The sequence below is a fragment of the Verticillium nonalfalfae genome, assembly GCF_003724135.2.
Source record: "Verticillium nonalfalfae strain VnAa140/NRRL 66861 chromosome Unknown scaffold_21, whole genome shotgun sequence".
NCBI classification, from domain to species: domain Eukaryota; kingdom Fungi; phylum Ascomycota; class Sordariomycetes; order Glomerellales; family Plectosphaerellaceae; genus Verticillium; species Verticillium nonalfalfae.
The window spans coordinates 182,406-198,774 of record NW_021167246.1 but is presented as its reverse complement, the minus strand read 5'-3'; the positions used below and the strand labels follow the sequence as shown (position 1 = coordinate 198,774).

Sequence of the window (16,369 nt, the reverse complement as noted above, 5' to 3'; positions counted from 1 at the left end):
GAGATTGATTTTTACATTTGCATTTTGAGTCGAGGATCGAGAGATTTGGGCACGCCTCGTTCGCGGCGTGCCAGGCATGCATCGCCTTGGATACCACATTACATACGCTCTCCACCGGTCCAGCTATTTTTGCTAGACCATGCCAGCGACTAGACTTAATGTCCCCCTACTGGGGGAGTTTCAACAACCCAATAGACATGATACCGTTTGGGGTATGACCAGTCTCTTGTCTCCCGTGCTGTGGATGTAATAGTCAAATGGCTTGATGCCTTCCGAAAGCTGTACCGCGTGAACATGGTGGCCTGAATGGTGGCTGTCTGATGCATAAACTCGGGAGGTGAGTACCAGATGCTCAACCAGCACTTGGTGGTCGGATGAGCAAGCACGGCGTCTTCGTATCGGAACGCACTTGTATGCGCTTTCCACTGTCGGCCGGACGATCCCTTGGCACCCATCTCCTTTGAAATGATCCCAATCGCCAAGTCAGTAATTGTCGAGAAGCTTTTGACAGACTGGCCTGCGGAGTAAAGAGCGCAGTGGAAGGAGAAAACAAACCCAAGGCCCAACCCGCCACACATTGGCAAGGCTCGAGATGCAGTCGAGTCACAGGACAGGGGTCGGGACGCACCATCGTGGAGCGGGGCCTAAATAAGGATCTTGCGGCTGATGTGTCGTCGAACGGTTGCCGGCATGCTTCCGCGATCCCTGGTCACGCCACCCGCTCTATCCGTGATTGGGGCCTGTCGTCGACAACATGGGTTGTGCGCCACAACAGGAGCTGTGAAAACGCGGTGCTAACCAGCCGGAAGATCTGTCTCTGGGTCGCAAAAGTATTAGTGTGAGAACAGTGCTCGAAGGATGCCTATTCATTCCTACGTACACAACAAGTGGCATATCTCCAAGGGTACGAAACATTAAGCGCAAGGGGCGCTTGGCTTGCATAGGTGCTGGCAATCTGCCTGAATGCGGCACAGCTTCCTCCGCGACTGGGCCCTCTGTTGTTTTCTCTTTGGGTTTTCAAGTCTCTTCCCTCTCTGCGGTCCTTGTTCTATGAAGAATCAGAAGGTGTTACGACATGACGGCTTGGAAAACATGACCTTCGGGTGAGATTGTCTTGGATGCTCTTCTAATGAACTACGCAGTTGCGTAACATCCATGTCATCGATATTGCAGCACCCATGCTGTACCAAACAATCATCCGCTCCCCATCAGCGGCCGGATGCAAATCATGCCCTCTTCGTCACATCTCCGTCACCGATTGCTCCACTCGACCTGGACATCCTCTTTGACCCGTATCCCCCGGTTGAGGCGATTGCCCGACGAACCAGCGTCGCTCGAATTTCGTATGGTGTCAATGCCGAGTATGTGTTCGTTGCTGCTATTGTTGTTCAAAGCCCCAATGTCCGTCACAGTCTGGCTGTCAAGACCCAAGCTGGCATTGCTTGCCTCTTTGCCGCCCGTGCTGCCCTCTGCTCTTTCTTTCTTCGAGATCCCACGCATCTTGTAGCTCTCCTTATCCGTTCCCTCGCTGTACTTGTGATATTGTGCTTTTGACGACGTAGATAGATTGTCGCGCTTCAACACGTGTCGGTAAAGGGGTCGCAGGAGCGGAATGCCGATACATATCATGGTGACGGATTGCTCGGCGCACGACCATACGATGAGGGGGACTGTGTCCTCTGTTGCGTCATCAGTATGATTCCCAAATCGCGAAGAGTACGTTCTTACCGGTGTAGTTTTCCGTAAACCCAGTCGCTACCTCGTATGTTCTGACGATACCTGCAGCAGCAGCACTGAGTGGGCATCAGTTAGCGAGGCTGGCCAACAACAATTGTTCTAGTGGGAGGCCTTACATAACACCCAAACCCATACTGACCGCGATGAATATCTTCTCTTTTCTTTTCATCTTCAAGTCCCATACGATCAACGTTGGGAAAGCAGCAAAGAAGAAGTCGGAGATGACGCAACAGACTAGCAGCGTTAGACTTGCGACTCGCTGTCACCGAGATCGGATAACTTACCACCCAGAGTGACGGCCACGGGAGTGATGTCCCAGTCGCATTTGGCCGTTGGACGTAACTCCAGGTCGAATATTGCCCTCGGTGGATTGCACTGAAACCAAAACGAGATGACTGTTGCGATTGAGTCGGCGAGAAGAACACCCATTACGGTCCAAATCGCCACTCGGTGCCAGTGAACCACTGTCAGTCGAAGGAGGAATAATCCGAGGGATATCTTGGACACGGCCATGCCAATGATCGAAAATGACTGCCCGACCATTTCCCACTTGATCGCAGCTGTCGCATCTTTGATTTCGAGGCCGTAAATCGAACGACCAAATCCGTATCCTTCTGCCACGTGCGTAAAGGTTGTGTACAGAACCAATAAGATCTAAGAAACAGATTCAAAAGTCAGCAGCAGCTACGAGCGTCGTGGGTCTCCAGAGCCTAGCTCACCGCCGCTACAACGTAAGTGTAATCGTCGAAGCCGAGCTGATCAATGATGAAGTATCTCGTCACGAGACGGAGACACAAGAAGACAAGTGTAATGGCTGTCAGGGTCCACATGACGGCCAAGGCCGCCTGTCCTTTCTCACTACCCGTCATGGTTGTGAAAGTCTCCTGTGTATTCCAATGGCGATTTGTCTTCTAAAAGGCAAACGTACGGTGAAAAAGTCGCTTGGGATATGCGTCGGGCAGAATGAACACCCTCAATATCAAGCATCTGGTTTAAATCTTTCCTATGACAAAAGATGAGTCTACAAACCCCCTCTCCAGAACTCTCTTCATTGCCTGGCCATCATCTACACCGAAATACTCCAGGCTGTGCGTCCAGGATCCTGGGAAGGGCCCGGGCCTAGCTTCCTTCCTACTCTGGTTCCCCGGCTGACGCGAAAATCAAGAGTGGCCTGATGATTCACAATGGACCTCTGTCGGAAGATGCGAGTGGTCGAGAAAAGTGGGATGCCGAGCTTTCGTTGTGCAGTGTTGGTCGATATACCCCTGATCGATGTGCATCACGTTGGCCGTGACAGAAAATCCCAAGGCCGGGCCGCATCGCCCCATGTTCCGAACCCTGTCGTGTGCGTCTATCCCCCGCGACGGCCTTCCTAGACCAACGTTCCGGTTATCCACCTTTCTGGATCTTTGGTGCCACCCAGTTCTTATACTGCGGGGATCTCTCTTTCTCACTGAAACCGCTGTCGCACTACTTGTCCCTCGACATTTGCTACTGACCGGTCCACCGCCTGTTTGGTCAGGCTGCGTGAAGATGACGGACAACTCCAGTGGTGTTATCCTCGAAAGCGCTCCTCCACTAACAGGGGTAGTAGCAGAGAAGTCATCATTCACGATACTCTTCTTGATACCAGCTACCACCTTTCTATTGTGGTGTTTATATGAGGAGCTTTATTCGCCTCTTAAAAAGTACCCAGGACCATTTCTCGCACGTGAGTCACGCGCCTCCAATCAAACATCGATGAGGGCAGAAGTCCATAAGAATTAATTCTAACGTCCTGGTCGGACTCCAGGATGGACCAGGCTCTGGTACATGTACTGGAATTGGACAGGCAACTCTCAGCTACAGCTAGAAAGATTGCACAAGAAACACGGCCCCATTGTCCGTATCACACCATACATCATTGATGTTGACATACCAGAGATTATCCAGACGGTTTTCAGCACGAAGGGGAATTGGCATAAGGTCAGTCACCGGGGAGAAATTTCGCCAACGCGATGCTAACCCATTGTCGACGTAGACTCCCTGGTACCATGGAAGTAGCGCGCTTGTCAATAATCAGATCGTCCTCAACCTGTTCAGCCAGACCGATTCAAAACAGCACGCAAAGGAGAGAAAGCCAATTGCCAAATTCTACTCCCCGTCTGCCACTGCCGCGCTCGAGCCTCATATTGACTCAGTCATGGAGAAGTTCTGCCAAGACCTGGAGAGACGGTTCATCAATGTTCCAGACGACAAGCGGGAGTTCGACCTTGGCCAGTGGATTCTATTCTGTAAGAAAGCCCCGCCATATATTCTACGAGCGAGGTCTCCCCCCCCCCCCCCTCCCTTCGGGAATAAATTGAATGAAGCGTTGTATTTACCTCGCGTACTGATCAAACGCAGATACCTGGGATGTGACTGGTGCTGTGACGTTCTCCAAGCCATTCGGTTATTTGGATAAAGGCTTCGATTTCGACGGCGTTCTCCATGCTGCCGACAAAGCACAGGACTATTTTGTCGTCGTCGGAGCCATGCCGTTCCTCGACCGAGTTTTCGATAAGAATCCCGTTTACCGTGTCGGGCCACCCGGATTCAATACTTCCACTGGCATCTCGATCCAACGCTTGCAAGACCGCTACACTGGTGCAGACAAGGAATACCACAACCCGGACATTCCCGACTTTCTCGATCACTTCATTGCCGCCAAGAATGACGAGCCTGAAAACGTCAGTGACCCTCAGATCATTTCCTGGCTCATGGTCAATATGATCGCAGGAAGCGATGTAAGTCGATTATTTGCTACTGTTGATCTTCCTAATAATGTCTTACTTGCTCTTCCAGACTACAGCGATCACCATCCGAAGCGCTCTATACTTCTCCCTCAGCGATCCCAAAGTCTGGTCTCGGCTCAACGGCGAAATTCGTGCGAAGCGTTTCCAAGAGCGCGGAATGGTTCCACCGGCATACAAAGAAGTCCGCGCCATTCCTTACGTCGATGCTGTCGTGCGCGAAGCGCTCCGCATTTTGCCAGGCGTCTCTATGTCTATGGAACGCTACGTCCCGGCTGGCGGGTTCACGCTACCGAACGGCGACTATCTGCCTGGGGGAACTATCATCGGGATGAGCCCTTATATCACGAATCGGAACCAATCGGTCTTTGGCGCTAATGCCGACGCGTTCCGGCCAGAGCGCTGGTTGAGGGACGAGGCTGGAGGCGAAACGGAAGACTCCTTCCAGTCACGCCTGATCCTGATGAACAAGGCGGACTTGTCCTTTGGGGGCGGAAGCAGAAGCTGCATCGGCAAGAACCTGGGGTTGTTCCAGTCCTACAAGGTTCTGACTACGCTCATTACGCTGTACGACATAGAGTTGTCGGAAAAGGCAGACTGGAAGGTTATTTGCAGTTGGTTCCCACGACAAGAAGGCTTGCGGGTCAGGATGAGGCGAAGGCCGTTGTCAGCATCATGAAGGCAGCGTGCATTCCAAGCTCAATCGAAGTCAGGGAACGCAGAAGACGAGGAGCAGAAAACGAAACACGACGAATACCAGAGATCAGCCTACTTTCCCATGAAACATACAGTGTGCAGTCTGCCTAGTATTCAGTCCCCAGATTAGTTCAATAGACGATCAAGCATCTTGTCTTTGCCAGTAAGAGGGAAAGATTTGCCATGTAGGTACTCACACTGGCAACATGGATGACAGTCGTCGACTTACCTAATCGTGCGTAACTCAACATCCCGCCCTGAAGTTTTTTTTTCAGTCCAATAAAATACCTTTTCCCAACGACATTCGAAAGAAACGGATCAAGACACCGAACGGCAAAAAGGCATATGATGAGGACGAGACTCGAACTCGCGCGGGTTGCCCCACCAGGAAATCTGTTAAGGAGACCTTAACCTGGCGCCATAACCAACTCGGCCACCTCACCGGGGATTGATGAAAGCGGCGCTGACAGGTGGGTTCATGGAGTAGGTTGCGGGGCGCGATGAGAGCTTCACCTCGTTTCACCTTGTAGGATGCGGCAATGGCTCCATGAGCTGTCCCATGGAAGGCTATTGTAGAGCGCTGGCCTTGGCCGATGTGCCAATGAATGCCGGCGAAGTTCTCTTGTGTTAGAGCTGTGCACGTCTGGACGCGCTCACTTCTTTCAGAGGGTCGGCAGATCCAACCTTGTGATAAGCGTGAACCACATTACATAATGAGCGGTAAACGTAATTGTCGTAGCTTGGAGATGGCACGCTCATTCCATTGATGGGTACATTAAATCTACAGAGTCGATGCGACCTGGCCAAGCATGAACATTATCCCACACTATACTTATGGCAGTAGGTTAGAGGAAGCTCTAGCACGAAGGTCAGAGACCTAATCCATATGTTCGCATCTCTGCACAGCTAGGATGAACTGTAGCGACAAGACGTTGTATATCATATGACGGTAATCTGAGGTTACGATGCTGGCAAGCGTTGACACACATCGGCCGGCGACCTTGATAAAGGATGCTACAGGCAGCGACGCCCATCATTTTCGCCCTCTCAAAGGCTAGGAACAGGTACTTTAGTCATTGTATAGCGGGAGGTTAAGTCTCTCTGGGAGGCCAAGGTCGTGGGTAATGTCCGAAGAGGCACGAGAAAAGGAGATCATAGCTTACATAGTAAGGTAATAGAAAAAAGCAGATGGCCGGACGTCAATTTCCGAAACAATAATACATGTGAACGAGCGAGGCCTTCTCACGTTCATTGCCTATAACAAGGCACGAATTGCTGTAAATTCAACGGACATAAGACCTAGGCTTGAATTACAACCTGAGATGCTTGACAAACATATGAATGTTAACCAAGATTATACATCAAGGTGGAAAAAGAACCTTAAACTTCGTCAGATGTCTATCAACCTATCGAGCCTCGTGCCAATCTGGTCATGCCCTGACTCTAAGGAAGGGACTCGTAAGCTAAGGTACCTAAGTAAGAAAGTAAGAAGCAGAGCAATACTTAGATTGCTTCGGAGAAAAGAAAGCTGCCTCAAAGGCTAGCAGCGCTGGACGTCCTGAGAATTGTGGGCGGCGTGGTCGCATCATTCCTTTCTGATGGACACATGTATAGCAACCGTAGGAGATCTGCTTTACCCGCTGGACGGGTCATTTATTCTCTGCCAAGCCTGACGAGAAACTTATTTGCCACAACCAAGGTCAATACCCATTCCAACAACATCTGCAATCACGGGAGGGAAAATCCAGCCCTTGAAAACTTGAATAATGTCGTCAAGAGCACCGCAACCTCCTTTACTCTCCACGGCCTCGGATGAGAACTCAATCAAGATTTCGTTGTTTTGAGTGTTCGATCCGTCAGTGTCGGCAGTGACGTAGATAAGCGCAGGTACTTGGTGTCCGTGTCGGAGTTTGTTGCATTTAGCGGACCTTCCCTCTCCAGGACATTTGCAAACACGATCCGCGCATGCCGCGCCAAATTTGTTGCAGTTCACGGCAATAGTGTCGGCGCAGCATTCCACGTAAACTTCATATTGGTGTTTTTCGGCGATTCTCTTGACCGTTTCCCAAGCAGCTTCGACCATGGCATCTCGGACTTGAAGGTGCTTGCCGTCGACATCGTTCCACTTGCCGATAATTGATACGGTGACTTTGTGATCCGGGTCATCGTCAAAGTGGCAACGCTTGCTCTGAGTTGAAAATTCTTCATCCCTGATTGAGACTTGGTGCAAATTGGTGGGATCCTCATAAATTGCCTTCCAGGTTGTGGCGAAAAGGTCAAGGTTGCCGACTTCGATCAAGCGATCGCTGGTGGAAACATGGATTTTAGCAGCATCAATAGACGGAGCCAGTACAGCTAACGCAAGTGCCGCCGTGATGAGCTTCATGATCTGTCGTAACGGTCAATTTTGCAACGGCTTAATGACCGGTGTTTGAACTTACGTCTCTTGGTTGAGGAAGTGGTTGATGATGAAGATCTATTGAGAGAGGAGAATGATGATGGTTACAGCGTGACCCAGAACAGCACGTTGGTTGCGTCGCCTTTTATAGACCAGTCAGTGGCCTTCGGTAGACGTCTTGAGACGGCACTTTGTCGAAAGACTGCGATTCCTTGCAGCAACACGAGTCCTGCCCCCTGTCGTAGGTCGCCTACAGAGAACCTAATACATGCCGTCTGAACGTGCCGGAAGCACGGCGCGAATCAGGCATCCTATGATCGTACATTCGATTTCGTGCGCTCGCAAAGACGTGCCGCTGGCGAATCATGCCTTTCCCCCTTTCCTTTCTCTGTCAAACACGAAAAGCTACATTCAAGCTGGGTGGCAGTCTAAACCCCAACGGAGGCTGCGTGAGTGACAGTTACATTGAGTTCTCAGTTGTCGTCGTGGGGGTTAACGAGATGGATCTTCACCCAGGTTCCCTCGGTCATTGTTTTCTCTTCGTATTTCAACTAGGCCTGCTACTATCGTTAACCTTTCTGAACAGGATAAACGGTTCAGTGCACTGACTCTGAAAATAATGTAAACGACGTGACGTGAGCACCATATCAGCTCACATGTACATCGATCTTGTTGTTTGACGATGCTTTACTAGATCTTGCCGCTCTTGCTATGATATCTCAACTTCCCATCAGCGAGTAAGGCACACATAATTCCTTTTCGGGCTACTTCAGGCCGAGCTGCAGTACGGTAGCACCCCTACCACAGAGATCCTTGATCTTCCTCTCGGAAAACTCCGACCTGACCTGCAGCAAGCTGGAAAGAGCTGGGCTCCCAAGGACGATGTTACTTTTGGGACATTATTCGAAGAATGAGTTATCAAAAGCTCGCACGGCTCAAACAGGTGATTCATACAGGGGCGATTGGTAAAAATGCTAGATCGCGCCAGCCAGTCCTCTTCGGATCAATGTAGATCAACAATGCTCCTGTACAGGTTTGAGAGCTTACGCCGGCCGAGTCATTATACCTGTATAAGAAACCTCTTTAGCACAGCAGTTCTGTCACGGCTAGATAACCATGCTGGTGCGCAGATGGGCCTTCATGATGTTCTAACACAACGGCCTAAACTCGATAGTCTTTTTATCCCCAAAACGGTCATCATTCATCAGATGCAACTCGATACGGGTGAGATACGGAACAAGCGACTAGCGAGGAGGAACTTGACTCGGGTCTCGCTCCAGTCCAAGACAATCTAAGCCCATCTCTCGGAGGAAGCAATGGGAAGCTTGCGCTTCGTCGTCCTGCACTGGTCGGCAAGTGCCGAAGGGCACAAAACGTCTATAGTGTCGTTGTTGAGGTACATCCAAAAAATTGACTTTGTACCTCTGAGAAAGATGTTACGCTGTAACAGCCAGCTTGTGAAGGAAGCTGGCAACTCGATACCTCAAAGTAAGAAAAAGGCATCTTCACTACTCCAGGTCGTCGCCGTCCTATCCGGATACCGACAGCCGCAGACAATGACCCCACCTTTGGTGCCGTTTTGGCGGATTGGAAATTGATGTGAACTTCTCCGCATGCTGAAGGGCTGAGATTTACGGCCGGGCTTTGTTGTTGTCCCGGACCAGACTTAGGTGATATCATTACAATGTCGATTGGTGCCTCGGGAACAAGTTGGTGATCATTTCGCATGGGGGTTTCCCACGTCGGCGACGACACACCGGTTAGGTCGGCGGTAAGTTGCTGACATGCCGAAGTGGACACGAATCAGCACTCTTGAACGCCATTCATTTTACTTGACTATGTGGTTGACGAATGGGCCTCATCCCCAAACCCCATTTGGTTTAACACAGAAATGCCGGTATCCCCTGTCTGTGCCCTTGAAGGGTGTATCCAAGCCGGTCATGCATCGATCTTGGGATACCCATGGAGCACTACATGATGTCAGACCTTTATCGTCTTCTGTCAACCAAACATTTCGTAATAAGGAGGTCAAGGAAGCAGCTTCGTCATCAGCGCCGGATCTCGTGGCCAATTCATTGGTATCAAAGGCAAGCAACTGGGCCGGCAGGCGGTTCTCTCACGATCAGCTGCAGGGGCTACTTGACCACCCATAACGGACACCGAGTCTTGCATGCATAACAAAGCCTCGGGCCAACTGTTCTAGATTAATGCTCAAGTGGTTCGGCGGCAGCGGCTTCAAGGTTTAACTTTGCCGCAAGGGTGTGGTGTGCGGCATCAAGAGCTTGAGCCTATTGGTTTCTCTATTGTTAAGGCTCGTTCAAGTTAGAACCTGGATGGGCGTTTCCGCACGAGATGGGGCCGAGCAAGAGATTACGCAGCATCCCTCAGTAGGGTTAGCATCCATACCTGGCGATTGTTTTGCCCATGTTTCAAATCAAAGGAATGCTATTGGATCTGACATTCTCTCACTGAATGGAGCCGCCAGATTTTTATACGACAGTGTTCAATCTACATCCGTCGATCTCAACCATCAGCGCAAAGTTTCATGGGTATTTTCAGCGTGCACCGAGCCCACGATGCCTCTCGAAGATGATGTTTCTATCTCACATTGTGAGCCGGTGTTCAGCACTCGTCGAATAGTCAAGAGAATCACAGAGGATAATGACAAGTGACTTCTCGGCGTTGCCAACCCCCTGGTTGAATCAACGAAGAATGTTCATGAAGACGGCGAAAAGAACCCTTGTCAACGGCTCCCACTCCGGGCTCCGACGTTCGCTTTCGCTTTGATCCTGGGCTCTCCGCCTTCTCTGAAACATCGAAAATGGCATAGTCACGTTTATTTAGAATGACACTACAACATCGCCGACTGGCTTGCCTAATCGAGTCAGAGGATGCAGTCTATTGACACTAATGAGCATGTCTTCGACATTCTCAGCATTGGCTCTTGTCATGTCGCATCCTAGAGTGCCTTGTCTCGGGGATCAGTCCGAAAGACGTAAAACACCTGAGTAACGTCGTCAGTCAGTAGCTTTAAAGCGCCCCAATTGCAGAAAGCATGTGGGACCCATCTTCGGACAGACTGTAACTTGCGAAATCCGAGATTACTGATTCGAATGCTTCGTGTGCACCTGATTAGCGACTTAGTACTTCGCCTGAGTCCGCGCGTACCCAGTCATCTCAGTCGTCCAAGGTTGGCTTATCTTATCTGAATACGGTCACATGAGAGCTCGTTTGTGGTTGGGGGAAGCTGTCAGCTACCCACCAACCATCTCTTTTCCGACGGCGCGCCAGACTTGGCTTCATACGAATTCCCGTGTGAAGGAGCTGATGATGCCCAATGTCTCGACGAACGCGATCCACAACTGCCACCCTGTCTAAGCTGACGGAGCCCGCCACGAAGAAGGCCACCCTGGGCTCACGCGCGGCTAAGATCGCCGCAGCGCCTCAGTCTCCACCGATCCGCCTCTTCGACACCGCCGTCGCGTGGGAAACATGGCTCGCCGCGAACCCGCAGGACCTCACTGGCGTCTGGCTGCAGATTGCCAAGAAGGCGGCCTCCAAGCCGACCGTCACGTATGATCAGGCTCTCGACACCGCCTTGTGTTACGGCTGGATCGATGGCCAGCGCAAGACCCACGACGCTGAGCACTTCCTCCAGCGCTTCACCCCGCGTCGAAAGAACAGCATGTGGTCCAAGCGCAACGTCGATAAGGTGGCCGTCCTCATCCAGGAGGGCCGAATGCGGGCGCCGGGGCAGGCTGAGATAGACGCCGCAAAAGCAGATGGGCGGTGGGAGCGCGCCTACGCCGGGCCGAGCAGCATGCAGGTGCCAGCGGACTTCCAAGCGGCGCTGCTCAAGAACAGTTCAGCGAAATCGTTCTTTGAGGCACTGAACAAAACGCAGCGGTATCAATTTCTCTGGCGCATCGAAACTACGAGGAGGCCAGAGACGAGACGGCGTAAAATTGACGAATACGTCACGCTGCTGGCTGATCACAAGCTTTTATGAAGCACATTCTTCTTTTGAGTGTTTCGCCAACGACTATCATGTAGAGTAGGAAATTGGGAGACAGGTCTTCTTCTTTACTTCATTTGGTTCTCAAAGGTACCGATTGCCCATGCGACTGTACTGGCATTGTTGGGGACAACTCCCCGGCTTCCTGTTTGCGACTTGGGTCGTGTCTACCATTGGTCTTTTACTCCTCCTCGATTACTCTGAGCCTCGCGACTTTGGGAACAAAAGATTCCGCTGCCGTTCCCTTCTGGATCAGCAGGGTCCCGTTCAGACCCTGCATCCCGGCTACTTGTACCACGTCTGATAAACCTAGAGCATGTGACACCAGCGCAACTTCAATGTAGCATTCAGCACAGCATCCCCAGTGCTCCCGCACGAGCCCATTTCGGCATGATTGATTCGAATTTTGACTGTGTTTCTTGGGTCAAATGCAAGCCCACCGACCATTCTCATATGCCCCCTCATTTGAAAATTCCTCTCCAGCTGGGGTTTTGCCTATTTGCCCGTCGCCAACCGCTGGTTCTGGCACTGCGAATGGTTCCATCTAGGCGAGTGGCACACCAGCGTTGTATCGCGGCTCATTTGGATGAATACATACTGAGACTTCTTCCAGCTGGCACTTTGCACGTCTTGGCTAGCACTACATCCGCCGTATCAATGGACGATTGTTTTTGCCAGTGATACCTTCAACATCCATTCTTTGGCGCCCGCTTTTCGATGCCTGCCTGACGCGATTCCCAGCTCAAAAGGCCCGTCCCAATCTGTATTGCGCTTTATCACACCATGAACCTGCCTTTCCGGGACGTCGTATACGCATGCTTCTCCCGATAGTAAGGGTCTCCCGAGTATAAAATCCCTGGTCATGTCGATCGCTCTCCACATTCGTAAAGAAGGACGGCCCCCTTCATCATATTCTCAAATCTAACCGAAAGCGCCTCTCTTGATACCCCTGATTACACCTTCGCCATGCGCATCTCTATTCTCTTCTACATCCCCACCTTGGTCCTCGCCACTGAGGCCCTGGACAAGGCCAAGATCGCCATCAGCAAGGCATCTCATTCTGGCAATGGCTGCCCGCAAGGAACAGTGACGTCCGTAGTGTCGGGCGACAAGACCGCAAGTCCCCGCTATGTCAACTCCCCACCATGAAACACCTACTCACGTGGCCCAGGTCATCACCTTTGGGTTCGATCAGTTCCAGACCTACATAGGGCCCGGCACCTCCTACACCGAGCGCTCCAAGAACTGCCAGCTCCACCTCAACTTGCAGTACCCCGCCGGCTTTAGCTTCGCCGTCGTGGACAGCGTTTACCACGGCTTCGCCCTGCTCGACCCGGGCGTCACGGGCAACTTCTTCTCGACCTACTACTTCAGCGCCGACGCCGCCAAAACATCGACAACGCAGACGAGCATCCGCGGCGGCGGGCCCTGGGCCGCCGGCCAGGTCTACACCAAGCAGGATATTGTGCCCGCCGGCGACGTCGTGCGGTCCCCGTGCGGGGGGTCGCAGGCCACGCTCAATATCATCAACCGCATCGCGCTCAACAGTGAGAAGCCCGAAGCGTTTGGCATGATTACAAACGACGACGCGACCGTGTCGCTGCAGCAGCAGGTGCATATTGAATGGTACAAGTGCTAGGTGCACGTTTTCTGGTTCTATGCGGCCTTGCAGGAGCCCTGAGACTGTTGTCGGCCTTCACTCTCTTTCTGAGCGGTATAGTTAATCAAGTCCGATGCGTCGTTTTGCTGATACGGATCGATTCGAAATGTACACCGAGATGCCGCCTGTGTCGAGATCCTTTGCTCAAATCTAATGTGTACGCATATTGGACAACTTGTGCCAATGCCTCCTGGGCGCTCGTGGTCGGGCTGTTGCGGCTGGACTGCTTGGCCTCCTGTGATTCTCCCAGGCTGCCTGTCGATACGGGATCTCTTCCAATGGCGGCAAATCCACTGTCAGGAGCTCACCCGCCTGTAACGAGTCGAAACGTGATGATGGAGGCAATGTTCTGCATAGCCAGTCCATAATGATTTTCGTCGTCAAAATTCTTGATGAATGCCCGAGTCTCCACCCATATCTACCTCAGTTCTTGCACATCGGAGGTTGGAACCCAATACTCCACCGCATCCCACCCATGATGGCCACCATCAGCGCAAAGGCTGACACGACGCTCACCGACCCGTAGATGTAGGCGTGCCTCCTCCTCAGGGAAGCCAACTCGGCCACCCACGTCGACACTGTCGTCAAGCATCCGCAGAATCCATCATCGATGCCAAGAAGAACCTGGCATCCGACGAGGCCCCCCAGGGGCACATGCAATAAATCCCAACCCATGCCCAGGATCACCGTGCCCAAAATGTTGGCTGAGAATGTGCCGATGGGGAAGGCTGGATTGCGAGGGTTGAGGAGAAGGGAGAGATGATAGCGCACAATGCATCCGAGAGGCGCAAAAACGACGGCGAAGAGAGCTTGGCCGCGCCAGTGCTTGTATGGAGGGAAGACAGCCAGCAGAATGGCACCGAGCCACGAGCCCCAGCCTAGAAGAATGCTGAGCGGGTTTAAATATCTTCGTGTGAATCCTGGAGGAGGCGACGGCGTACAGGGATGAAGGGCGTTGGCTGCATGGTTCCCTACGATGAGAGCAGACAGCGAGAGGCCTAGTGTGGTGATGAGGACCGCGAGAAGCGCCATGAACGAGTAGCCACCATGCCTTGACAGGGGTGTAGACAGATCTGGAGACGGGAGGTCGTTCGAGGTAGCTAGGAACATATCGCGAATGAAGGATGAGAAGGAGGTGAAAGAACCGCAGAAGCCGGTGGTAAGGCCGACGTAGAGCGGAATGGCCTTCTTCCTCGCCATGTGCGTCTTTCTTGCAGAAGCAGACATTGATGCGAGCTCGGGCTTGGGAGCTGCGTATGTTTCGCGTGAGGGCATCTCCTGCTCGTCAACCGGATCATCCACAGGCGAGTAGAACAACTTCGTGTCCTCAGCCAGGAAGCCGAAGATGAAGCTGCCACCAATGTTGGCCCACAGTACACCAAACGAGACGGGAGCTCCAGGGTAATGGGTCAAGGCCTGTAAGCCAAGTCTAGAGAGCGTACCCCATATCGCAAAAAAGACAAGATACGAGTGCGTGTCGAGCTGTGTTGCCCAGCGAGAAACGCGTTCCTGGCGGTCATCGTATCGACGTGGTTGGCTTGGCGCGACATTGGCGGACGTGCTCATGATCGTGAACCAAGGAAAAAGCGTACAGTGGTATGATCATTGCGCATGCATTCACATTGTTGTACGATGGCAGCAGAGATTGAAAAAGCCTCTGTGCCAACTGATCGAGGGAGAAGTCACTTTTGAGCTACGCGTACCACGGCAAGCGCGTTCCGCTTGACCGATGCCTACCGAAAGTCATCGGTGTAGGGGAAACTGCCGAGCACCACCCCTGCACCCCACACGCTGGCAGCTGACCGACTTATCAGTGGAGCATCGGCCACCTCCGCAGGGCCCAAGCTCCCTTATCTGACCGCTTTATCTCCTGCCCCGCAGTCCCGGGGAGGGGCCCGATGGATAAGGGACCTGACCGATGACCTCGTCAGGTACCTGGACCGCCTTACCTTCCCTTTAGGCATCACGCTGGGGAACACGACACGTTTCTGTCGATTTACTCTCCTCTCTTCTTCTTCTTCTGCTTCTTCTTCACTCCTCGTACCTTCATTGTTCCAACAGCGACAATTCAATATGGCGTCCTCATCTGAGCTTCCACCCAACGTTCACGTCTCCTCTCACCCCTGCCTTCAGGTGAAGCTCTCGCAACTACGATCCAAGTCAACACCAGCCAAGGATGTCAAGACCATCGTCAATGACATTGCCCTGATCCTCGGCTGCGAAGCCCTCGCAGCCTCAACATCACCAGCCAAAGGCCCAGAGGTGAGTAGAGCGCCATCGATCCCATGGCGTCCGTGTCCCACCGAGTGTCCCACTAACCTCCGTCTCCAGGACCAAACCCCCCTTGGTTTCACATACACCACAACAGTCCTCAACCCCCGCACCATCTGCCTTGTGCCCATCCTCCGCTCAGGCCTCGCCATGGTCGACGCTCTCCAGACCATCCTCCCCGACCCGGTGCCCGTTCACCACCTCGGCCTCTACCGCGAGCCCTCCACCCTCGAGCCCGTGGAGTACTACAACAACCTGCCCCACCACATCCCCGACCCGACCCTCACCGCCGCCTCCACCTCGGCCGCCGCCTTTGCGTCCGTCTCCACCGCCGCCTCCACCCTCGAAGCCGAGGCCAGCGGCGGCGCCGCCAACGCCTCGAGCCTCGCCATCATCCTCGACCCCGTCATCGCCACCGGCGGCACCTGCGCCGCCGCCATCAACACGCTGCGCGACTGGGGCGCGCGCCGCATCATCGTCCTGTCCGTCATTGGCGCTGCCGAGGGCGTGCGGCGCGCCGCGAGCGAGTGGCCCGAGGCCACGGACATTTGGGTCGCGGGCGTCGATGCCGAGATTACGGCCGAGGGCATGTTGAAGCCTGGTCTGGGTGACGTGGGCGACAGGCTTTTCTTGACCATTGGAAAATAAGCGCTTGATAGTTAGTATCAGTCTTCTTTTTCCACGTGCTTCGCTCGGCGGACGGTTCTTGGGTGTGATGCGGGGGTATGCTTTTGGCGGCGCCATACACGGGGATTTTGCTGCATCATCGTATCATGGGTAACAAAAAAACACATATCGGGACATAAAACTACCGCTCACAT

The 16,369-nt window shown here is 52.8% G+C and overlaps 6 protein-coding genes and 1 non-coding gene across 7 annotated transcripts; 4 read left to right on the top strand and 3 right to left on the bottom strand.

Moving 5' to 3' along the window:
- Nucleotides 1-1,251: 1,251 nt before the first annotated feature.
- On the bottom strand, nt 1,252-2,606 carry D7B24_003807 (uncharacterized protein; the record flags this gene model as incomplete). Its single annotated transcript, XM_028637993.1, has 5 exons — nt 1,252-1,679; nt 1,729-1,793; nt 1,854-1,971; nt 2,022-2,391; nt 2,457-2,606. 5 exons carry the CDS (start codon nt 2,604-2,606, stop codon nt 1,252-1,254), a joined length of 1,131 nt encoding a protein of 376 aa, XP_028497144.1.
- Nucleotides 2,607-3,063: 457 nt separating this feature from the next.
- D7B24_003806 (uncharacterized protein) lies at nt 3,064-5,187 on the top strand (the record flags this gene model as incomplete). The annotated part of the gene is made up of 6 exons (XM_028637992.1): nt 3,064-3,082; nt 3,427-3,448; nt 3,540-3,702; nt 3,758-4,010; nt 4,123-4,502; nt 4,561-5,187. The coding sequence occupies 6 exons, from the start codon at nt 3,064-3,066 to the stop codon at nt 5,185-5,187; spliced, it is 1,464 nt and encodes a 487-aa protein (XP_028497143.1).
- Nucleotides 5,188-5,550: 363 nt separating this feature from the next.
- On the bottom strand, nt 5,551-5,647 carry D7B24_003805. Its single transcript has one exon. It is a non-coding gene; the product is annotated as a tRNA-Leu (tRNA).
- Nucleotides 5,648-10,939: 5,292 nt separating this feature from the next.
- D7B24_003804 (uncharacterized protein) lies at nt 10,940-11,611 on the top strand (the record flags this gene model as incomplete). Its single annotated transcript, XM_028637991.1, has 1 exon — nt 10,940-11,611. The coding sequence occupies one exon, from the start codon at nt 10,940-10,942 to the stop codon at nt 11,609-11,611; it is 672 nt and encodes a 223-aa protein (XP_028497142.1).
- Nucleotides 11,612-12,746: 1,135 nt separating this feature from the next.
- On the top strand, nt 12,747-13,256 carry D7B24_003803 (uncharacterized protein; the record flags this gene model as incomplete). Its single annotated transcript, XM_028637990.1, has 1 exon — nt 12,747-13,256. The coding sequence occupies one exon, from the start codon at nt 12,747-12,749 to the stop codon at nt 13,254-13,256; it is 510 nt and encodes a 169-aa protein (XP_028497141.1).
- Nucleotides 13,257-13,700: 444 nt separating this feature from the next.
- Nucleotides 13,701-14,843, bottom strand: D7B24_003802 (uncharacterized protein; the record flags this gene model as incomplete). The annotated part of the gene is made up of 1 exon (XM_028637989.1): nt 13,701-14,843. The coding sequence occupies one exon, from the start codon at nt 14,841-14,843 to the stop codon at nt 13,701-13,703; it is 1,143 nt and encodes a 380-aa protein (XP_028497140.1).
- Nucleotides 14,844-15,350: 507 nt separating this feature from the next.
- D7B24_003801 (uncharacterized protein) lies at nt 15,351-16,196 on the top strand (the record flags this gene model as incomplete). The annotated part of the gene is made up of 2 exons (XM_028637988.1): nt 15,351-15,539; nt 15,609-16,196. The coding sequence occupies 2 exons, from the start codon at nt 15,351-15,353 to the stop codon at nt 16,194-16,196; spliced, it is 777 nt and encodes a 258-aa protein (XP_028497139.1).
- Between the last annotated feature and the right edge of the window lie 173 nt (nt 16,197-16,369).